The sequence below is a fragment of the Vipera ursinii genome (genome assembly GCF_947247035.1).
Source record: "Vipera ursinii genome assembly, chromosome: 2".
NCBI lineage: Eukaryota > Metazoa > Chordata > Lepidosauria > Squamata > Viperidae > Vipera > Vipera ursinii.
This window is the reverse complement of record NC_139513.1, coordinates 286,566,560-286,590,351: the sequence shown is the minus strand read 5'-3', so window position 1 is coordinate 286,590,351 and position 23,792 is coordinate 286,566,560. Positions and strand designations below refer to the sequence as shown.

Genomic DNA, 23,792 nt, shown 5'->3' with positions numbered 1-23,792 from the left:
TGCCATTGTTAATAAGGCAGTTGTTAAATGAATCACCGAAGCCGATCACATGACTCCAAGGCACGGCGACCGTCATAAATACGAGCCAGTGGCCAAGCGTCTGAATTCTGATCACGTGACCAGGGGGATGCTGCGACGTCACAAGTCTGGAAAAAGCGACTAAATTGATGGTTGCAAATTGAGGATTACCTAGATGTAACATAATGCATTTTGACTCCTGTCTTTTTCTTTCTTCCAAGCAAGAAGTTTATCTTCATAAGTCAAGGACTTTCTGTACAGTGTACTTTTTTTTATTACTCAAAAATAATATAATTATTCTTGGCAGAAAACTATGACGTTAGCATAAAGCAGCTAACAAAATAGCTGAAAAGAATAACATTTACATTAAATATATATATATATGCTTTTTCATTCTTACGTGCCAGGCACTGGAAGCTGACTTCTTCTAGCTCCTGTGTTCTTTTGTGTGTTGTAATAATTTTCATAGACTACAGGAGCTGCAAAAAGCAGAAAACAAAAAACAATGTCACAAAACAAAAAAAACACACAACTTGTTTCTCCGCTAACATTGGCCCAAACTGGATGGGATGTGTTACTTTCGGGTGCTGAGATTAAAATTCTTACAATTCTGAGCCAGTGGAGAGAAGTATTCTGGGATTTTAGTAGCCCCTTCTGCATTATATATATTTTTCCTTAGCAAAACGTGGTTCTGAAAACATGTTTGTTGGTTTGTAAGCCTCCTTTATTATTTGTATAAGTAACTCAAACATACCTAATACTGCTTCCTCCTCCTATTTTCTCCAAAATAACGATCAACCTGTGAGGTAGGATGAGTGGAGAGAAAGTGATTGGGCAAAAGTCAACCAGCTGGCTTTCATGCCTAAGGCGGGATTAGAACTCACCGTCTGCTGGTGATTGGCCCAAAGTCACCTAGCCAGCTTTCGTGCCTAAGCCAGGCTAGAACAAAGTCTTCTAGTGAGCAGCCCAAAGTCACCCAGCCGACTTCCATGCTTAAGGCAGAACTAGAACTCACAGTCTCCTGGTGAGTGGCCCAAAGTCACCTAGCCGTTTTTTATGCCTAATGCGGGACTAAAACTCACAGTCTCCTGGTGATTGGCCTAAAGTCACCCAGTCAGCTTTCATGCTTAAGGCAGAACTAGAACTCACAGTCTCCTGGTGAGTGGCCCAAAGTCACCTAGCCGTTTTTTATGCCTAATGCGGGACTAAAACTCACAGTCTCCTGGTGATTGGCCTAAAGTCACCCAGTCAGCTTTCATGCTTAAGGCAGAACTAGAACTCACAGTCTCCTGGTGATTGGCCCAAAGTCACCCAGTCAGCATTTATGCCTAATGCGGGACTAGAACTCACAGTCTCCTGGTGATTGGCCCAAAGTCACCCAGTCAGCTTTCATGCTTAAGGCAGAACTAGAACTCACAGTCTCCTGATTGGCCCAAAGTCACCCAGTCAGCTTTTATGCCTAATGCGGGACTAGAACTCACAGTCTCCTGGTGATTGGCCCAAAGTCACCCAGTCAGCTTTCATGCTTAAGGCAGAACTAGAACTCACAGTCTCCTGGTGATTGGCCCAAAGCCACCCAGTCAGCTTTTATGCCTAATGCGGGACTAGAACTCACAGTCTCCTGGTGATTGGCCCAAAGTCACCCAGTCAGCTTTCAAGCTTAAGGCAGAACTAGAACTCACCGTCTCCTTGTTTCTAGCCTAGTGTTTTAACCCTAAACCAAACAGGGAACTCGAGAGTATCGGTAGAGCTTCTGAAGTGGTTGTATTGATTGTTACGGATGGATATGACTACCCCGGCTATGAATTTTGCTATATAATTTGCTGTACATCCACAAAAAAATAAAGTGGAATGGAGTAAGAGGAAGCATTGAGACACAAACTTTTAGAGTTGATATCAATCCTTCAAATTCAAGTATATCAAGAAAGAGGCACAGAAGGACTTCCGGGCAATTTGCAGTCGGGTATAATAAGAGAAACTTGAAACCCCGTCCAAATTTCTCCCTATCTCCACTTATGCTAAGGAAAATCAAGATGGGATTAGTTTGAGTTTCTTTCTCACAGGTCCTTCTAGCACTGGACGGCCGTCTGTTCTTCCTTTTCCACGAGTCCCTGATGCCTTCCCCAAAATTGCCTCTCGTCTAAACTCCTTTACAGACCCGTTGTCATGGTTCCGACAGATGCAATTCTTCAAAGAACCTCGAAGCATTGTTTTTCCTTAAGGAGTCTTTTAATCCCGCTTAGACTACTGCAACGCTCTCTACATGGGGCTGCCCTTGAGGACCACTTGGAGGCTTCAGCTGGTGCAGAATGCGGCTGCGCGAGTTGTGATGGGGGTCTCCCGATACCCCCATGTAACACCTCTACTCCGCGAGCTGCATTGGCTTCCAGTTGCCCTCCAGGTGAGATTCAAGGTGCTGGTGATGACCTATAAAGCCCTACATGGCTTGGGTCCGGGATATCTGAGGGAACACCTGCTGCCGGCATCAAGTTCCCTTCGTCCTGTGCGCTCCCAAGGGGAGGGTCTTCTCAGGGTGCCACCGGTAAGAGATTGCCGGCGGGTAACACCCAGGGATAGGGCCTTCTCAGTGGGGGCGCCTGCCCTCTGGAACCAGCTGCCCATGGAGCTGAGGACTGCCCCCGACCTCCGTTCATTCCGCCGGGACCTGAAGACCTGGCTCTTCGAGCTCTCTGGCCCAGGCTGAGAATTTTAATTTTAATTTTAATTTTAACTGGGGTTTTATTTGTTCAGGGACGGATATAATTTTTTAAATTGTTTTTAACTTTTGTATTTTTGTTTTTAATCACCCTGTAAACCGCCCTGAGTCCTTCGGGAAAGGGCGATATATAAATGTAATAAAATAAATAAATAAATAATCAAAAGAGCATAGCTTTGGCAGATACACGGTCAAGCTGAAATCTGGATTCCCGTCCCTTAAGCACACGGTATCAAAACACAGTTCCTCCCTCTAATTAACCGTCATAAATCACATTCTCCAATTAGTTTGCATTGTAAGCTTTCCCTCCTGTTTAACAACTGGCCAAATTCTTCTCTTCTTTCAAAACAGCCTTGAGAGACATTCTTCCTACTCTCCACCACCCCCACCCCCGCCCCCCAGCATCAACTAATTCTAACTCTAAAAGTAACACACAAGTTTGAAAGAGGCAAAGCTTGCCTCTCCACGTGTTGTCAAAGCAAGAACATCTGACGTTAGCAGCGTTGACAAGCGTGTTTTAAAGACATGAACGTGAGACCGCGGGAATCTGTCTCTTTTACCTGGAGGGATGTTGCCGGTCTTGCGAGCGTGTACGAAACACTCTATGTCGTTCCCAATGCTGCACTGCTCGAGGGCTTTCCGGATCTCCTCGTAGTTCTGTCGCACGGAAGAGAAAGTCAATTTTAGTGGCGGAAAAAACGATGCGCCCCAAATTGCTCCTAAGTTCGTGTGCTTACTACACAACAATCAAATCACTTTTTGGAATTTAAAAAAGTGTGTGTGTGTGTGTGTGTGTTTTCTCTTTTCCTGCGGATGAATGAATCCATTCTGTTGTGGCAAAAATCCAACTTGGACCATCGTCTTCGTGACTCGGTTCAGAAAACTGATCATTTTTGGAGACCTAACCCGATTCACAGGGAAAACAATGTTTCTGCAAATGTATCTTCAGGGGCTGCCCCAAAGAAGGTATGTGTGTGTGTGTGTGTTTGTCAATCTCTTCTCTAAAATGCCCAAAGGCAGGACAAGAAGCAACGGATGGAAAATCGTCAAGGAGAGAAGCAACCTGGAACTAACCAGTGGAACAAGCTGCCTCTAGAAGCTGTGGATGCTCCAACACTGGAAGTTTTTAAGAAGAGACCGGACAGACATTTGTCTGGAGTGGTATAGGGTTTACTGCCTGAGTGGGGGGTTGGACTAGATGATCTCCAAGGTCCCTTCCAACTATTCTATTCTATTCTATTCAATTCCATTCCATTCCATTTCATTTCATTCCATTCCATATTTTCTATTCTATTCTATTCTATTCTATTCTATTCCATTCTATTCTATTCTATTCTATATTTTCCATTCTATTCTATTCCATTCCATCTATTCTATTCTATTCTATTCTATTCTATTCTATTCTATTCTATTCTATTCTATTCTATTCTATTCTTATTCTATTCTATTCTATTCTATTCTATTCTATTCTATTCTATTCTATTCTATATTTTCCATTCTATTCTATTCCATTCCATGTTTTCTATTCTATTCTATTCTATTCTATTCTATTCTATTCTATTCTATTCTATTCTATTCTATTCTATCCCTTTGAAAATGCCCAACCCGAAAAGTTTGCCAATCTGCCGAAGGTAGGGATTGACGCTCCTTTCTTACATCATCATTCTTGACGCAAGCTTCAGACAGCTGATTGACATGGAACCACAAAGCATTCCGGAAATAGTTGATCCGCTCAATTTCTTGGCTCTCGAAGAACTGCAGGAGACACAGAAGAAGTTCAGCTGCTGAACTCGGCAAAGAAGCAGCATTTGATCAGAGCAGTTTTTTTTATTTAATGTATTTACGAACTGGGCCCCTTGGCGAAAGTTTGAGAAGAAAGGCAATACCAACGAAGCCGCCATAAAACCGCCGGTGGAGATTCTCCATCGTCCAGGTCATGCTGCTCTTCAAAGGTGCTATTTCAAGAAGCAAGTGGACTTTCTTGGTTTTTCCTTGGAGATGATTCGCTTCTCGTTCCAAGCAGCTTCTTCGGTTCTGATTGAAACTCCAGTTGCCTCTTGAAAAATCACCTTTCGGACCACCATAAAGCCATTAAAACCTGACCCCTTCCAGTTAGGTTTTAGGGCTGGGCGTGGGATGGAGACCACGGAAGTAGCTTTTAGGGATGATCTGTGGTGCAACTTTGCGTGGAGAGACCTCCTTGTCCAGAAACATTTGACACCACCTACCACGATACCCCCTATGGCTTGTCTATGAAAACTAGGATTGCAGCCACTGAAGAAGCTTCTTGGAGGAGAAGCGAAACGTCTTCAAAGAAAAACAAGAAAGTCCAGTTGCCTCCTCAAAAAGCATCTTTGGGACAACCAGGACCTGGAGGACGGACAATCTCCACAGACGCTTTCCCAATGGGTGTTTTTTGCCGGAAATAGGTGGTTTTCAAATTTGATATATCAATAAATTAATTTTGAGGGACAATGCTATTCCAAAGGGGAGAAGCAGTAGCCCTAAAAAAGCACATTTTAATGGTCCTCACATGTGTCAAGAAGGGGTGTAGACATAATCTGCAGAATACACACACAAACACACATACATACATTATATATATACACACACATACATTATATACATATATATATACATATATATACATATATATATACACACATATATATACACACATACACACATATACATACAAACATACATATATACATATATATACATACACACACATATACATACATGCGTAATATACACATACATTATATATATATATATAGATATATATATACACATACACACACACATTCATACATACATATATATATACACACACATATATACATATACATATACATACATATACGTATATATACACACACACCTACATACACACATAAACACACACACACACACACACACACACACACACACACACACACACACACACACAGCAACCTTGGCTCTTTCATGACTTGTGGTCTTCAACTCCCAGAATTCCTGAGGCAGCATGGGAGTACTATGGCCCCTTCATGACTGATGGAGTTCAATTCCCAGAATTCCTGAGCCAGCATGGGGGAACTACGGCCCCTTCATGACTACTGGTGGACTTCAACTCCCAGAATTCCTGAGCCAGCTTGGGGGAACTACGGCCCCTTCATGACTGGTGGACTTCAACTCCCAGAATTCCTGAGCCAGCTTGTGGGAACTACGGCCCCTTCATGACTGGTGGACTTCAACTCCCAGAATTCCTGAGCCAGCATGGGGGAACTATGACCCCTTCATGATTGGTGGACTTCAACTCCCAGAATTCCTGAGCCAGCATGGGGGAACTATGGTCCCTTTGTGACTGGTGGACTTCAACTCCCAGAATTCCTGAGGCAGCATGGGGGAACTATGCCCTCCTTCATGATTGGTGGACTTCAACTCCCAGAATTCCTGAGCCAGGATGGCTCAGCTTGGGAAACCTCTGCCTTTCCCCTCAGCGTTCCTGGCTCAGGAATTCTGGGAGTTGAAGTCCAGAGTCATAAAAGAGCCAAGGTTGCCTACCCCTGAACTATATACCCTTATGTGGAAGTATTTCACACACCGCTGTTAACTTACAGGCTCCGTGCACAAAGGGTTCTACCAAACACTCAGCCAAGTAGCTGAATCGGCAATTAATCTGTTGGTTCAGCTGAATATCTTACTTTTGGTAACAACAATGCAGAGGAGGAGGAGAGAAAACGGAACCGAGAAACAATGGAGAATCCAACCGAACGTGAACGCCACAATCTCGGGACCTTGTGTCTTCCCTCCGCGTTAAAAACACCATCCTTCGAAAAACACAATCTCTGCTTTAGTTTTCACGGTGTTGTGTTGGGTTTACCTCGCAAGCCTTGACATGCTCGTTCTGCCATTCTTCCCTAATCTTCTCGAGAGCGTTGACGTTATTCTGATATAGCCTGTCTGCAAAGGGGAAACAAGCACAAAGTTATCCAAGGTTGCGTTATTAAAGGGAGGGTGGACCCAAATTGCAAACTTGAAGCTCAAGATCCAAAGCCCCCGGGATGAAGAGAGAGCCTGATGACAGCGCATTCACTTGGGCAACTGACTGGTATGGGGCACCAGTAACTCCCTTTTTAGAACCCTGTAATCCATTAATCACAATGAGGTGGTCACTGACCTCGAACCAGACATCTTAGAATGTGAAATGAAGTGGGCCTTAGAAAAGCTGAGCAACAACAAAGCTAGTGGAGGTGACAGTATTCCAGCTGAGCTATTCAAAATCTTAAAAGACAATGCAGTAAAAGTGCTACACTCAATTTGCCAGCAAATTTGGAAAACTCAACAGTGGCCACAGGATTGGAAAAGATCAGTTTACATTCCAATTCCAAAGAAAGGCAGTGTCAAAGAATGTTCAAACTATCGCACCATTGCACTCATTTCTCATGCTAGTAAAGTTATGCTTAAAATCCTACAAGCTAGACTCCAGCAGTATGTGGATCGAGAACTACCAGAAGTACAGGCAGGATTTCGAAGAGGCAGAGGAACTAGAGATCAAATTGCTAACATACGCTGGATCATGGAGAAAGCTAGAGAGTTCCAGAAAAACATCTACTTCTGCTTCATTGACTATGCTAAAGCCTTTGATTGTGTGGATCATAACAAACTGTGGCAAGTCCTTAAAGAGATGGGCATACCAGACCATCTTATTTGTCTCTTGAGAAATCTATATGCGGGCCAAGAAGCAACAGTGAGAACTGGACACGGAACCACTGATTGGTTCAAAATTGGGAAAGGAGTCCGGCAAGGCTGTATACTGTCGCCTTGCCTATTTAACTTATATGCAGAGCACATCATGAGAAAGGCAGGGCTAGATGAATCAAAAGTTGGAATTAAGATTGCCAGAAGAAATATCAACAACCTAAGATATGCAGATGATACCACTCTAATGGCAGAAAGTGAAGAAGAACTAAAGAGCCTCTTGTTGCGGGTGAAGAAGGAGAGTACAAAAGTTGGGTTGAAACTAAACATTAAGAAAACCAAGATCAGGGCATTCGGCCCTCTCAATTCCTGGCAAATAGATGGGGAAGAAATGGAGGTAGTGACAGATTTTATTTTCCTGGGCTCCAAGATCACCGCAGATGGGGACTGCAGCCAAGAAATTAAAAGACGCTTGCTCCTGGGGAGGAAAGCCATGACAAATCTAGACAGCACTCTAAAAAGCAGAGACATCACCCTGTCAACAAAAGTGCGTATAGTCAAGGCTATGGTCTTCCCAGTTGCAATGTGTGGCTGTGAAAGTTGGACCATAAGAAAGGCTGAGCGCCAAAGAATTGAGGCCTTTGAACTCTGGTGCTGGAGAAGACTCCTGCGAGTCCCTTGGACTGCAAGGCGATCAAACCGGTCAGTCCTAGAGGAGATCAACCCTGACTGCTCTTTAGAAGGCCAGATCCTGAAGCTAAAACTCAGATACTTTGGCCACCTAATGAGAAGGAAGGACTCGCTGGAGAAGAGCCTAATGCTGGGAAAGATCGAGGGCAAGAGAAGAAGGGGACGACAGAGAATGAGGTGGCTGGATGGAGTCACTGAAGCAGGAGGCATGAGCTTAAATGGACTCCAGAAGATGGTGGAGGACAGGAAGGCCTGGAGGAACGTTGTCCATAGGGTCGCGATGGGTCGGACACTTCGCAACTAACAACAACAACAATCCAGGGGCCCCCAATCCCCGGTTTGTGGACCGGTACTGGGCCACAGCATGCCAGCAACCGGTCCGCACAAACAAGCAAAGCCCCATCCACGGGATGCAGCCAGCACACAAAACCAGGCACCCTCCAGTCCGTGGAAAAACCTCTCTCCACGGAACCGGTCTCCAGTGTCCAAAAGGTGGGGGACCCCTGCTGTAATCCCTTAATTCAGGATAGAGTAGGGGCAACTAGTGCAGGATTGAGTATCATACAGGAAGTCCTCGGCTTACGATGGCAATTAGAGCCATAATTTCCAGCGTTAAGTCATTGCGGTCATAAGTCAAGTCAGACCCAACGTTGTGACCATTTTTAAAGTGGCCATTCAGCAAATCATTAAGTAAATTACACGGTCATTAAGCAAATCCAGCTAGCCCAGCGGTAGGGGTCTATTTTTCTGGACATTGGGCAAATAAGTCGCAAATCACAACCATAGGACGCTACAACTGGTTGCAAATGTGAGCCGGTTGCCAAATACCCTAATTACAATCCCAACGGACGGGATGGTGCCACGGATGTAAGGGTGAGTACAGATCATAAGTTGCTTTTAATCACAGACGTTAAGTGAATCACAGAGTCGCTAACGGAATCTGGCTTGGCTCATCAAACCGGCTGGGACAGCTGCAAACGGCGTTCACAGGAGCCTGGGACTCGGCAACTGTCGCAAGTATATGTCAGTTGCCAGGCAACTGATTTTTGACCACGTGACCACGTGGGGATGCCGTGATAAATCTGAGGACCGGTCATAAGTGTGAAGATAGTCTCTTTTTTCAGAGTTGTTATAACTGTTCTCGGTAACTAAATGAATTATTGTAAGGCATGGACCGCCTGTACTATCATTTCACTTCTATTTTCGTTGTTGTTCTTGTTTTACATTTCTTTTTAAAAAATTAACGAGTGACGTGATCCTAGTCTCTCTGTGTCAGCCCGTCTAACTTTTTCTCCTCTGCGCCTTGAACGGCTCTTCGTTGAAGACTAAGAAGCAGAAATCCGTTTGAAAATCGGCAATTCCCTTCCGAAGCAGAAACTCACCCGAGTCTTCCAGGGCCGTCTTAGCCTGGGCCAGCTTCACGAAGAGCTGAAAAGAGAGAGAGGAGAAGTGGGGAAGAGACACAACGGCAGTCGGGGGGAGGAAGGGAAAAGAGATGGGAAAAGGGAAAAGGGAAAAGGAAAGGGAAAAGGAAAGGGAAAAGGGAAAAGGAAAGGGAAAAGGAAAGGGAAAAGGGAAAAGGAAAGAGAAATGGGAAAAGGAAAGAGAAAAGGAAAAGGAAAGGGAAAAGGAAAAAAGAAAGGGAAAGGAAAAGGGAAAAGGAAAGAGAAAAGGAAAGGGAAAAGGAAAGAAAAAAGGAAAGAGAAAGAGGAAAAGGAAAGAGAAAAGGAAAAGGAAAGGGAAAAGGGAAAAGAAAAGGGAAAAGGGAAAAGGAAAGAGAAATGGGAAAGGAAGGAGAAAAGGGAAAAGGAAAGGGAAAAGGGAAAAGGAAAGAGAAAAGGAAAGGGAAAAGGGAAAAGGAAAGGAAAGGGAAAAGAGAAAAGGAAAGAGAAAAGGGAAAAGGAAAGGGAAATGGGAAAAGAAAAGGAAAAAGGAAAAAGGAAAGAGAAATGGGAAAGGAAGGAGAAAAGGGAAAAGGAAAGGGAAAAGGGAAAAGGAAAGAGAAAAGGAAAGGGAAAAGGGAAAAGGAAAGGAAAGGGAAAAGAGAAAAGGAAAGAGAAAAGGGAAAAGGAAAGGGAAATGGGAAAAGAAAAGGAAAAAGGAAAAAGGAAAGAGAAATGGGAAAAGGAAAAAAGAAAGAAAAGGGAAAAGAAAAAAGGAAAGGGAAAAGGAAAGAAAAAAGGAAAGAGAAAGGGGAAAAGGAAAGAGAAAAGGAAAAGGAAAGGGAAAAGAAAAGAAAAGGAAAGGGAAAAGGGAAAAGGAAAGAAAAAAGGAAAGAGAAAGGGGAAAAGGAAAGAGAAAAGGAAAAGAAAAGGGAAAAGGGAAAAGGAAAGAAAAAAGGAAAGAGAAAGGGGAAAAGGAAAGAGAAAAGGAAAAGGAAAGGGAAAAGGAAAGAAAAAAGGGAAAAAGAAAGAGAAAGGGGAAAAGGAAAGAGAAAAGGAAAAGGAAAGAGAAAAGGAAAAGGAAAGGGAAAAGGAAAAGGAAAGAAAAGGGAAGGGAAAAGGGAAAAGGAAAGAAAAAAGGGAAAAGGGAAAAGGAAAGAGAAAGGGAAAAAGGAAAGAGAAAAGGAAAAGGAAAGGGAAAAGGAAAGGGAAAAGGAAAGGGAAAAGGAAAGAAAAGGAAAGGGAAAGTGGAGACGGAAAGAGAAAAGAGAAAAGGGAAAAAGAAAGAGAAAAGGGAAAAGAAAAATGGGAAAAGGAAAGGAAAAAGAAAAAAGGAAAAAAGGGAAAGAAAAATGGGAAAAGGAAACAGAAAAGGAAAGAGAAAGGGAAAAGGAAAAGGAAAGGGAAAGGGAAAAGGAAAGAAAAAAGGGAAAAGGAAAGAGAAAGGGGAAAAGGAAAGAGAAAATGAAAGAAAAGGGAAGGGAAAAGGGAAAAGGAAAGAAAAAAGGGAAAAGGGAAAAGGAAAGAGAAAAGGAAAGAAAAGGGGAAAAGGGAAAAGGAAAGCAAAAAGAGAAAAGGGAAAAGGAAAGAGAAAAGGAAAATGGGAAAAGGAAAGGAAAAAGGAAAAAGGAAAAAAGGGAAAGAAAAATGGGAAAAGGAAAGAAAAAAGGGAAAAGGAAAGAGAAAAGGAAAAGGGAAAGAGAAAAGGAAAGAAAAGGGAAGGGAAAAGGGAAAAGGAAAGAAAAACAAGAAAAGGGAAAAGGAAAGAGAAAAGGGAAAAGAAAAATGGGAAAAGGAAAGGAAAAGGAAAATGGGAAAAGGAAAGGAAAAAGGAAAAAGGAAAAAAGGGAAAGAAAAATGGGAAAAGGAAAGAGAAAAGGAAAAGGAAAGGGAAAAGGAAAAGGAAAGGGAAAAGGGAAAAGGAAAGAGAAAGGGGAAAAGGAAAGAGAAAAGGAAAAAGGAAAGAGAAAAGGAAAGAAAAGGGAAGGGAAAGGGAAAGAAAAAAGAGAAAAGGGAAAAGGAAAGAGAAAGGGGAAAAGAAAAATGGGAAAAGGAAAGGAAAAAGGAAAGAAAAAAGAGAAAAGGGAAAAGGAAAGAGAAAGGGGAAAAGGAAGGAAAGAGAAAAGGAAAAGGAAAGGGAAAGGGAAAAGGAAAGGGAAAAGGAAAGAAAAGGAGAGGGAAAAGGAAAAGGAAAGGGAAAAGGAAAGGGAAAAGGAAAGAGAAAGGGAAAAGGAAAGAAAAAAGGGAAAAGGAAAGAGAAAGGGGAAAAGGAAAGAGAAAAGGAAATGGAAAAGGAAAGAGAAAAGGAAAGAAAAGGAAAGGGAAAATGGAAAAGGAAAGAAAACAGAGAAAAGGGAAAAGGAAAGATAAAAGGGAAAAGAAAAATGGGAAAAGGAAAGGAAAAAGAAAAAAGGAAAAAAGGGAAAGAAAAATGGGAAAAGGAAAGAGAAAAGGAAAAGGAAAGGGAAAAGGAAAAGGAAAAGGAAAGGGAAAAGGGAAAAGGAAAGAGAAAGGGGAAAAGGAAAGAAAAGGTAAAAGGAAAGAGAAAAGGAAAGAAAAGGGAAGGGAAAAGGAAAGAAAAAAGAGAAAAGGGAAAAGGAAAGAGAAAGGGGAAAAGAAAAATGGGAAAAGGAAAGGAAAAAGGAAAAAAAGGGAAAGAAAAATGGGAAAAGGAAAGAAAAAAGGGAAAAGGAAAGAGAAAGGGGAAAAGGAAAGAGAAAAGGAAAAAGGAAAGAGAAAAGGAAAGAAAAGGGAAGGGAAAAGGGAAAAGGAAAAAGAAAAGGGAAAAGAAAAAAGGGAAAAGGAAAGAGAAAGGGGAAAGGAAAGGGAAAAGGAAAAGGAAAGGGAAAAGGAAAGAAAAGGGAAGGGAAAAGTGAAAAGGAAAAAAAGTGTAAAGGGAAAAGGAAAGAGAAAGGGGAAAAGGAAAGAGAAAAGGAAAAAGGAAAGAGAAAAGGAAAGAAAAGGGAAGGGAAAAGGGAAAAGGAAAGAAAAAAGAGAAAAGGGAAAAGGAAAGAGAAAGGGGAAAAGGAAAGAGAAAAGGAAAAAGGAAAGAGAAAAGGAAAGAAAAGGGAAGGGAAAAGGGAAAAGGAAAGAGAAAAGGGAAAAGAAAAAAGGGAAAAGGAAAGAGAAAGGGGAAAGGAAAGGGAAAAGGAAAGAGAAAAGGAAAAAGGAAAGAAAAGGGAAGGGAAAAGTGAAAAGGAAAGAGAAAAGAAAAAAGAGAAAAGGGAAAAGGAAAGAGAAAGGGGAAAAGTAAAGAGAAAAGGAAAAAGGAAAGAGAAAAGGAAAGAAAAGGAAAGAGAAAAGGGAAAAGAAAAAACGGAAAAGGAAAGAGAAAGGGGAAAGGAAAGAGAAAAGGAAAAAGGAAAGAGAAAAGGAAAGAAAAGGGAAGGGAAAAGGGAAAAGGAAAGAGAAAAGGGAAAAGAAAAAAGGGAAAAGGAAAGAGAAAGGGGAAAGGAAAGGGAAAAGGAAAGAGAAAAGGAAAAAGGAAAGAAAAGGGAAGGGAAAAGTGAAAAGGAAAGAGAAAAGAAAAAAGAGAAAAGGGAAAAGGAAAGAGAAAGGGGAAAAGTAAAGAGAAAAGGAAAAAGGAAAGAGAAAAGGAAAGAAAAGGGAAGGGAAAAGGGAAAAGGAAAGAGAAAAGGGAAAAGAAAAAACGGAAAAGGAAAGAGAAAGGGGAAAGGAAAGAGAAAAGGAAAAAGGAAAGAGAAAAGGAAAGAAAAGGGAAGGGAAAAGTGAAAAGGAAAAAAAAGTGTAAAGGGAAAAGGAAAGAGAAAGGGGAAAAGGAAAGAGAAAAGGAAAGAAAAGGGAAGGGAAAAGGAAAGAAAAAAGAGAAAAGGGAAAAGGAAAGAGAAAGGGGAAAAGAAAAATGGGAAAAGGAAAGGAAAAAGGAAAAAAAGGGAAAGAAAAATGGGAAAAGGAAAGAAAAAAGGGAAAAGGAAAGAGAAAAGGAAAAAGGAAAGAGAAAAGGAAAGAAAAGGGAAGGGAAAAGGGAAAAGGAAAGAGAAAAGGGAAAAGGAAAATGGGAAAAGGAAAGAGAAAAGGAAGAAGGGGAGAAGAAAAGAATGACCTCAATATTTCTTTCACAGGAAAAGTAGATTCCCTCATAACTGGACTGGGCAGGATGGAGGTTCATACAGGCATGGGAGTCCTTGACCTATGACTAAAATTGACCCCAAAATTTCCGCTGCTGAGCGGAGGAGACATTGGCTGAGTTTGGGCCCCATTTGACAACCTTTCTTCCCACAGCTGTAAAGCGAATCCCTGCAGCTGTAAAGTTAACAGCACGGTTGTTAAGCGAAGCCCTCTTCCCCCATTGACTTGGCTTGCCGGGCGGTTACAAAAGGGGATCACGTGACCCAGGAAGTACATGCCAGTTGCCAAGCCTCCGAATTTGGATCCTATGATTTATGGGGAGGCTGCAACAGTGGTGTGAAAAAAGGCGATAAGTCACTTTTTTGTAACTTCAAAGGGTCACTAGGGGAACAGGGGTGAGTGGAGGCCTGCCTGTAATTGAAGAGCAAGCCATATTTTCAGCGGATCGTCCATTCTGCTTGGCCTGCCCCCCCACACACACCTTTTCCTGCTGCTTCAGCGTAACCAGGTTGCTGCTCCGATGAACGGCTTGCTCTGCTTCGTCTTTGTCTCTGCATCGCTGCTCGTAGAGCCTCTTGGCCTAGGAGAGGGCAAAAGGAAGCAAGCTGAAAATTATCACGTATTTTGAATCAGCAGAATTCTTAAATGCCTATGGCAGGCGTCTTCCAACTTGTCTTCCCCTGGTCTGGATCCAAGCCCGCAATTTCATCAAAGTGGCCGACTGAGGAATTCTGGGAGTCGAAGTCCACCAGTCATAAAAGGGCCAAGTTTGAAGACCCCTGAGAGTCTGGATCCAAGCGCACAGTTTCATCAAAATGGCCGACTGAGGAATTCTGGGAGTTGAAGTCCACCAGCCATAAAAGGGCCAAGTTTGAAGACCCCTGGTCTGGATCCAAGCCCGCAGTTTCATCAAAATGGCCGACTGAGGAATTCTGGGAATTGAAGTCCACCAGTCATAAAAGGGTCAGGTTTGAAGAGCCCTGGTCTGGCTCCAAACACAGAGTTTCATCAAAATGGCCAACTGAGGAACTCTGGGAGTTGAAGTCCACCAGTCACAAAAGGGCCAAGTTTGAAGACCCCTGAGAGTCTGGATCCAAGTGCACAGTTTCATCAAAATGGCCGACTGAGGAATTCTGGGAGTCAAACTCTACCAGTCATAAAAGGGCCAAGTTGGAAGACCCCTAGTCTGGATCCAAGCCCGCACTTGCATCAAAATGGCCGACTGAGGAATTCTGGGAGTTGAAGTCCACCAGTCATAAAAGGGCCAAGTTGGAAGACCCCTGGTCTGAATCCAAGCCCACACTTGCATCAAAATGGCCAACTGAGGAATTCTGGGAGTTGAAGTCCACCAGTCATAAAAGGGCCAAGTTGGAAGACCCCTGGTCTGAATCCAAGCCCACACTTGCATCAAAACGGCCAACTGAGGAATACTGGGAGTTGAAGTCCACCAGTCATAAAAGGGCCAAGTTGGAAGACCCCTGGTCTGGATCCAAGCCCGCAGTTTCATCAAAATGGCCGACTGAGGAATTCTGGGAATTGAAGTCCACCAGTCATAAAAGGGTCAGGTTTGAAGAGCCCTGGTCTGGCTCCAAACACAGAGTTTCATCAAAATGGCCAACTGAGGAACTCTGGGAGTTGAAGTCCACCAGTCACAAAAGGGCCAAGTTTGAAGACCCCTGAGAGTCTGGATCCAAGTGCACAGTTTCATCAAAATGGCCGACTGAGGAATTCTGGGAGTCAAACTCTACCAGTCATAAAAGGGCCAAGTTGGAAGACCCCTAGTCTGGATCCAAGCCCGCACTTGCATCAAAATGGCCGACTGAGGAATTCTGGGAGTTGAAGTCCACCAGTCATAAAAGGGCCAAGTTGGAAGACCCCTGGTCTGAATCCAAGCCCACACTTGCATCAAAATGGCCAACTGAGGAATTCTGGGAGTTGAAGTCCACCAGTCATAAAAGGGCCAAGTTGGAAGACCCCTGGTCTGGATCCAAGCCCGCAGTTTCATCAAAATGGCCGACTGAAGAATTCTGGGAGTCGAAGTCCACCAGTCATAAAAGGGCCACGTTTGAAGACCCTTGGTCTACAGAGATTCTCAGCCATCCAGCTGTCCGCAAAGGTTCTTTTTTCAAGAGGCAACTTGGACTTCTCTTGTTTTTCCCTGAAGACGATTCGCTTCTCATCCAAAAAGCTTCTTTGGTTCTGACTGGATGGTGAGGAACGGAAGGAAGTATAAATCCCTCCATTTCCCCACCATCCAGTCAGAGCTGAAGAAGCTTCTGGGGTGAGAAGCGAAACGTCTTCCAAGAAAAAACAAAGAAAGTCCAGTTGCCTCTTGGGGGAAAAAAAACACCTTTTGGGACAGAGTTATTAAAGGAATAATTCCTTTTCTAGGAAAATACACTCACTTCTAAGGTTTTCTTATACTGCAGATTCCGGTTTTTATGAATGGCATCCATTATTAGTTCAATCTGTGAAAAGAAAAGAAAAAAGAACAAAAACAAACCCGTTTGTTTCCAGGCAAAACATTTTCCCCTTCTAAAAATAGAAGACGACGGCACACCAAGAAGCGAGAATGGAAAAAATCTATCTTTTATTTTTAACCTTGCAAAGCGCAATTCTTTGTTCACCCTAGAGCAGGGGTAGGCAACCTTAGCTCTTTTAGGACTCATGGACTTCAACTCCCAGAATTCCTGAGCCAGCATGGAGGAAACTATGGCCCCTTCATGCCTGGTGGACTTCAACTCCCAGAATTCCTGAGCCAGCATGGGGGAACTACGGCCCCTTTATGACTCGTGGACTTCAACTCCCAGAATTCCTGAGCCAGCGTGGCTCAGCTTGGAAACCTCTCCCTTTCCCCTCAGCATGGCTGGCTCAGGAATTCTGGGAGTTGAAGTCTACCAGTCATAAAAGAGCCAAGGTTGCCTACCCCTGTCCTAGAGAGTTTCAACTTACATGTAATCCTTGACTTATAACCACAATTCAACCCAAAAGTTCTACTGCCAAGCAAGACAGTTGTTAACAGAATCTTCCCCTAGTTTACGATGTTTTTTGCCACCGTTGTTAAGTGAATCACTGGCCTTGTCAGTAACACGGTTGTTAAGTGAATCTGTCTTTGCCAATTGATTTTGCTCATCAGAAGATCACAAAAGGGGATCGCGTGACACCCCCCCCCCCAGGATGTCATAAATATGAGCCGGTTGCCAAGTGTCAAAATTTGGATCACGGGACCACCGGGATGCTGCAGCGGTCGTAAGTGTGAAAAACGGTTGTCAGTCATTTTTTTCCGTGTCATCGTAACTATGAACAGTCACTAAATGAATGGCTGTAAATCAAGGACCACCTGTATTTCTAAACTGAGTGGAATGAGGCAGTCAACTGTGCAGGAAGCAATGGTTCCATGTGGACCAGAAACCCGATTTCATTTAACAGTGTCAGCCCCTTTGAGGCCAGCAAATTCAGGAAACAAAAATCAGTTGGATTTCTAAAACAATCTTCTTCAAGTAGTCCTTAACTTACGACCACAACTGAGCCCAAATTTACGTGGCCAAATGAGACATTTGTGAAGTGTGTTTTACGACTTTCCTTGCCACACTGGTAAAGTGAATCACTGCAGTTGTCAAGTTGGTAACACCATTGTTCAGGGAATCTGGTTTTCTCCATTGACACAACAACAATAACAACAACAATAATGTTGGAAAGGACCTTGGAGGTCATCTAGTCCAACCCCATGCTCAGGCAGGAAACCCAATACCATTTCAGACAAATGGCTGACCAGTCTTTTCCTTAAAACATCCATGGAGCATTGACTACTTCTGGAAGCAGGTTGTTCCACTGGTTAATTGTTCTCACTGTCAGGAAGTTTCTCCTTAGTTCTAGGTTGCTTCTCTCCTTGATGAGTTTTCAACCATTGCTTCTTGTCCTGCCTTCTGCCGCTTTGGACAACAGCTTGACTGCCTCTTCTTTGAGGCTGCCCCTGAGATATTGGAACACTGCTATCATGTCACCCCTCACCCTTCTCTTCGTTAAATTACACATACCCAATTCCAGCAACTGTTCCCTATATGTTTTAGCCTCCAGTCCCCCAATCATCTTTGTTGTTCTTCTCTGCACTCTTTCTAGAGTCTCAACACCTTCTTTACATCGTGGTGACCAAAACTGGATGCCGTATTCCACGTGTGGCCTTATCATGGCATTGTAAAGTGGTATTAATACTTCTCGTGATCTTGATTCTCTCCCTCTGTTAATGCAGCCTAGCACTGTGTTGGCTTTTTTGGCAGCTGCAGCACACTGCTGGCTCATATTGAAGTGATTGTCCACTAGGACTCCGAGATCCCTCTCACAGTTATGACTATTGAGCAAGGTACCAGCTATACTATAACTGTGCATTTGATTTTTCCTGCCTAAATGTAGAACCTTACTTTTTTCACCATTGAATTTCATTTGTGTTCAAGTCTGTCAAGACTTTGCTTGCCAGAAGGTCACCCGGGGACGCTGCAAACTGTCATAAATACAAATCAGTTGTCAAGCATCCGGATGTAAATCACATGACTGCGGAGATGCTGCAACGGTCATAAGTGTGAAAAATGGCCATAAGTCACTTTTTTTCAGTGTCGTTGTAACTAACTGGGTAACCTGCCAAAGGAGTTCGCCAGATCAAATTCTATCTAACACAATGAAGGCCGAGTTACTCTTTAAGTTTCTTTTTCGTGTTTCTCTTTCCTATAAACCAAAGTTTCTCAACCTCAGCAAACTTTTAAGATCCGTTGACTTCAAGAATTCCCCAGCCAGCCATGGGAATTCACCCATGGGAACCCGCCCATGTTAGCTGGGGAAGTCCGGGACTTCCACACCTCTTCAAGTTGTTAAGATTAAGAAACACCACCGTACACTAAGAAACATTTTCGATAATAGTTGTTGTGATTCAGGGTCAGCCTGTGGGTTCGGCAGTTGGGTCGGACGACTCAGAGGAGGAGGAGGGGGTGTTGAAGATCTTGCTGATGAGAGCCCTCAGCCAGGCCCCTCCCACTTGGTCACCACGGAGACCCAGCTGTGTGAGCCTGACAGCGTGGATGAAGATGACCCACAGCTGGCCCTGTTCAAGGACGCCCGACGCAGGAGGCAGTCAATTAGGAGTAAACAGAGGAAGGCAATGGGGATCCTCGGAAGGAGGCAGAGAGAAGCCACGCCCTGAACTCTATATAAGGGGAATGTGTGGGGAGGGCTGGTTTGCTGAAGGCAACCGCTTGGATAGTTCCTGTTTCTTAAAGCTCCTGTTTCTTGGTTTGTCTTGTTCCGTTTGTTTTTGTAGTAATAAATTTGGCAGGCGTAATTCCAGCCTCTTGCCTTCTTGTAAAAGGGGTTGTCCCTGCCTTTTCTGCAGGGCCGGTAGCAGGCTGGTACAGAACAGTAGTCCTGTTTCTTCCAAAGCTGCTTTTTTTCCACGAGGCAACTGGGCTTTCTTTGTTTTTCTTTGAAGACGTTTCGCTTCTCATCCAAGAGGCTTCTTCGGTTCAGACTGGATGGTGGGGAATGGGAGGATTTATACTCCTTGCAGACAGCTGGTCCCTTGCATGCTGCTTTTTCAAAAGGCAACGCAAATGAATGCAAATGCCTGGTGGTCTGCAAGAAATAAAAATCCTTCAAATTCCCCACCATCCAGTCAGAGCTGAAGAAGCTTCTTAGATGAGAAGTGAAACGTCTTCAAAGAAAAACAAAGCAAGTCCAAATTACCTTGGGTGAAAAAAACACATTTTTGGGATAACTACGACCTGGATGACTGAGAATCTCCATAGAGAGTCGTCCTTCTTCCTCTATATTCCTAAAGTCTCTTAGACATTTGGTTACGCCAGCTAGTGTGCTGTGCGCAAACTCAACCTTTGTGTAGTGGAGGAGGTGAGGGAAAAAAAAACCCATTGTGATGTCCTTTGCCAGTAAAAGCTAAAAATCGGCAGCTGTTAATCCTGAACTTTGAAATATCACATAAACTTAAAATGAGAAAATTGCATACAGGAGGTCCTTGACTTGCAAAAGATATAATAATAATAATAATAATAATAATAATAATAATAATAATAATAATAAGAAGAAGAAGAAGAAGAAGAAGAAGAAGAAGAAGAAGAAGAAGAAGAAGAAGAAGAAGAAGAAGAACAACAACAACAACAACAACAGCAACAACAACAACAACACAACATTTATTTATTTTTTATTTTAATTCCATTTATATCCCTCCCTTCTCCGAAGACTCAGGGCGGCTTACAAGCTTAATAATAATAATAATAATAATAATAATAATAATAATAATAATAATAATAATAATAATAAAATTATTATTATTATTATTATTATTATTATTATTATTATTATTATTATTATTATTATTATTCAAAGAGACAAGCACCTGCAACATAACACCCTGGACTTAACAATTGTCAATAAGAAAAACAAAAAAAACTCTGGCTAGTGGCCGTGGCCGTGCCTGGAGACAGCAGAATAGACAAGAAAGAACTGGAGAAGACAACAAAATACAAAGACCTACAAATAGAAATAGAAAGACTGGAGCAAAGGCAAGCAAGGGTGGCACCAATAGTAAGAGGCACTGTCAAGTTTCGGACGGATGAGTTTTCAAGTGACTCTGAGGCATTGTTTACCTTAAAAGTCCTTTATTAGCCTGATACACCGGCAAATACTTGCTCGAAAGAAGCTGGAATCTGAAATCTCCGCCCCTTGCACAATGTATTAAAACACAATTCTCCACCTTTCTAATTGTGTCATTAATCATATTCTCCAATTAATTTAAAGAATCAGTTTCCCTGTCGTTAGAAGACCAACAAAGCCTTATCTTCTTTAGGGAGAAAAATGGCCTTGAAAAGTACAATCCTACTCATTCCCCCTCCTAACCTTAAACTAAAACAATACACGTCTTAAAGCAATACACAAGTTTAACCTATGAAGCGCCGCTACTTCTTCATCTCTTGTCAAGCCATAACATTCAATGTTAGCAGCGTTGACATGCGCCTTGGGTGCCATCCCAAAACAACTGGAGCACTACTTGAACACCATCATCGGCATTGACAAATTTGCCATCAGTCTATTGCAAAAGGCAGCCTTACTAGGAACTTTTTTTAAAAAAAAATTATTTTTTTTTATTTTTTTAAAAAAAATTAAAACATTTTTAATAATTGGGTTTTTAATCAGAGTTATAGGGGTTTTAGATTTTAATTAAGGAAAATTTAATCTATTTTAATTTGTTATTAATTTTTGTATTGTAATGTTTTAATTGCCTTGTGAACCGCCCTGGGTCCTACGGGAGAAGGGCGGTATATAGGTTTAATAAATAATAATAATAATAATAATAATAATAATAATAATAATAATAATAATAATAATAATAATAATAATAATAACTGCTTCCATCTTGCGACGAGATCTGTAATACCATCAAATATCCACATCTGCCTATCCCAGGTCCTTGGTAAGGATTTGAAAGACAAAAATGCCAAACCCAGTCTGAACATCTGCTTAACTGTGATCAATAATAATGATGATGATGATGTTGGAAGGGACCTTGGAGGTCATCTAGTCCAACCCCCCTGCGCAGGCAGGAAACCCTATACCATCCCAGACAAATGGCTGTCCAGTCTCTTCCTAAAATCTTCCAGTGTTGGAGCATTCACCACTTCTGGTGGCAAGACTCCTGCTATAGGATGGGCTAGGAAGTTGTCCGGCATCCCTAGTTATCACCCCCACATTCAGTCAAGGAGGCTTTATCATCAATAATCTACAATGTCAATGTATTGATTTAACAGCTAACCAGCTTATGTAATGTAAGATGTAATGATGGGAATGACTCAGCAGGGTCTATGTCCCTTGAAGAGCCACCTGGTTGTGTGTCTGTTTAAGAGCCTTGGTATAAAGGGAACACTCCCCTACTGTGTTGTCTCTCTTCCGTTTTCCTGCTGTAACTGTGGTGTGTTGGATCCTACTGTATCAGCACGTGTATGTATATTGTTCCTGGTGTATGATACTGTAGATTGTGTTAAGATAAACCACCATTTAATACAAGCCGCTGTTTACTGCACAGTAAGACTGTGCACGCTCTGACATACAATTTCAATTTCTATTTATTGATGATATTTTGAGATATTCCTTACCTTTTTACGGTGGAGTTTTTGCTTTTCTCTGAAATCCTCCATTTTCTTTGCCTCTTCCCTGAGGTTCTGGGCTAGCTGCATATGGATCTGGCCAACACTCTCCACTCCTTAGGAACAAGAAGTCCGAAAGATCATCAATTCCGGTAGGAAAGCCACTTTTATTGCCGTTTTATAGGTGAGAAACCAGCGGGGAAACTCCCCAACTGGATTTCTACCTTGTGCAAAGCCATAAGTGGCTTATGCATGGTCCTCCCCTTAAGCTACAATTACCTCATTTCACATTTCCCCCAGTTCAGCAGAGATGTGGCCTACAAACCACAAAGGCTGGGTTCACACCTTGTAAATCTGATCTCCGCCTGATCTCCGCTCCTTCCGGCGCGATCGTAAAACCCACCTTTTTGAACAAGCCGGCCTGACCTGATGGGATGGGGTTGGGTTTTATAAATTGGCCTTAACTTGTAATCTGTATTAATTTATTACGGGCATCGCTGTTTAATTACTTTTTAATAATTTTTAATTTTTGTATCTTGTTTTTATTATGTATTGCCCTGTTCACCGCTCTGAGTCCTTCGGGAGAAGGGCGGTATACAAATTAAATTAATAAAAAATAATAATAAAATAAATAAATAAATCAAAGTCAAACTTATCCAGAAAACCCTGGTTTACCCCTCGCTACGATTCTCACCGGGTGCTCGAGGTTGACTCAGCTTTTCATCCTTCCGAGGTCGGTGGGAAAGAGTGAGCTGTGCCTCATTTTATAACCTTTCCCACCACTCTTGCTAAGTGGATCGCTGCAGCTGTTCAGTTAGTAACATGGTTGTTAAATGGATCTGGATTCCCCCATTGGCTTGGCTTGTCGGAACGTCGCCAAAAGGGATCCCGTGAGCCCAGAACACACTAAAACCGTCATAAACGTGTGCCGGTTGCCCAGCGAACGAAATATGATCACGTGACCCTCGGATGTTGCCTTGGTCGTAAGTGTGAAACACGGTCGTAAGTCGCTTTTTTTCAGTGCCTGTTGTAACTCTGAACGGTCGCTAAGTGAATGCTTGTGAGTCTGGAACTGCCTGTGCTCTGCTCATGTCATTTGGCTCCAAGATTGCATTAGGTCTGAACCCAGCTATGGTGGCTTATACCTCAAACCATGGTTAAAGCTAATTATGCTTGATTAAAGCCCCTATTGTGATCTCTTGGCTAGCATAAGAATTAACGCAAAAGGTTCGCATCTCATGTTAGTATCCTCGGACCCTACGCTCATTCCAACGCACCTCCTGGGCCTACCAAAACATCTACAGTTACTGACGTAGCAGGAAAAAGCTAGTGTCCACGCTGCTAACATCGGATGTTTTTGCTTTGACAAAAGATGGAGATGCAAACCATTTTCTTCTTTTGCTTTTGCTTTTTGGGTTAGAGTTAGATGCTGCTGAGGGGGTGGAACGTGAGTTTAGCTAGACATAACAATACGGAACCCAGTGTGAGAACCAAGGTTATGGAAATAAGAGATGATAAGAATTGGTGGGCTGGAGAACTGGAGGGAAAGCCTGCATTTCAAACTAATTGGAGAATGTGATTTATGACTGTTAATCGAAGGAGGGAATTGTGCTTTGATACTATGGGCTCAGGGGGGGAACTCAGTTTTTGGCTTTGATTGTGTTAGTGCCGATGCTGTGCTACTCAAATAAAGATTTTTTAAGGTACCGTATTTTCCGGCGTATAAGACGACTTTTTAACCCATGAAAATCTTCTCAAAAGTTGGGGGGTCGTCTTATACGCCCAGTCGTCTTATACGCCGGAAAATAGTACATAAATCAATCGAGCGTCCCCGTTCGTGCAAAGCAACTTCAAGCCTCCTTAGTCCAGTCCCCCCTCCAACGTGACTCTCCCTTCCCACCCCCAAGAGCCTCTAAGCCCCTTCCCTTCCCCCTTGCAAACGCCAGACCCCGGGAGCGGCAGGAAGCCCCTCACCCTCACCCAAGCGGCATCTGAGCATAAGCAGAGCGTGCCCTGCTACCCGCTATCTCTCCCGGCAGTTGTCTTCTACCCCTGCAGGAGGACCCTGGG

At 42.9% G+C, this 23,792-nt stretch overlaps 1 protein-coding gene across 2 annotated transcripts in view; it reads right to left on the bottom strand.

Annotated features, from left to right (window-relative positions):
* PSTPIP2 (proline-serine-threonine phosphatase interacting protein 2) overlaps positions 1–23,792 on the bottom strand; it is a 53,629-nt gene that overhangs the window by 5,363 nt on the left and 24,474 nt on the right. Inside the window, exons 5-12 of one of the 2 annotated variants that reach the window (XM_083354889.1) lie at positions 21,732–21,838; positions 15,987–16,049; positions 14,063–14,161; positions 9,493–9,538; positions 6,603–6,682; positions 4,391–4,489; positions 3,295–3,391; positions 423–497 (exon numbers count right to left, since the gene is read on the bottom strand). In XM_083354889.1, the coding sequence (XP_083211015.1) occupies positions 423–497; positions 3,295–3,391; positions 4,391–4,489; positions 6,603–6,682; positions 9,493–9,538; positions 14,063–14,161; positions 15,987–16,049; positions 21,732–21,838 (666 nt within the window). Of the gene's footprint in view, positions 1–418; positions 498–3,294; positions 3,392–4,390; positions 4,490–6,602; positions 6,683–9,492; positions 9,539–14,062; positions 14,162–15,986; positions 16,050–21,731; positions 21,839–23,792 lie in introns of both variants that reach the window. The other variant, XM_083354888.1, reaches the window with a different exon arrangement.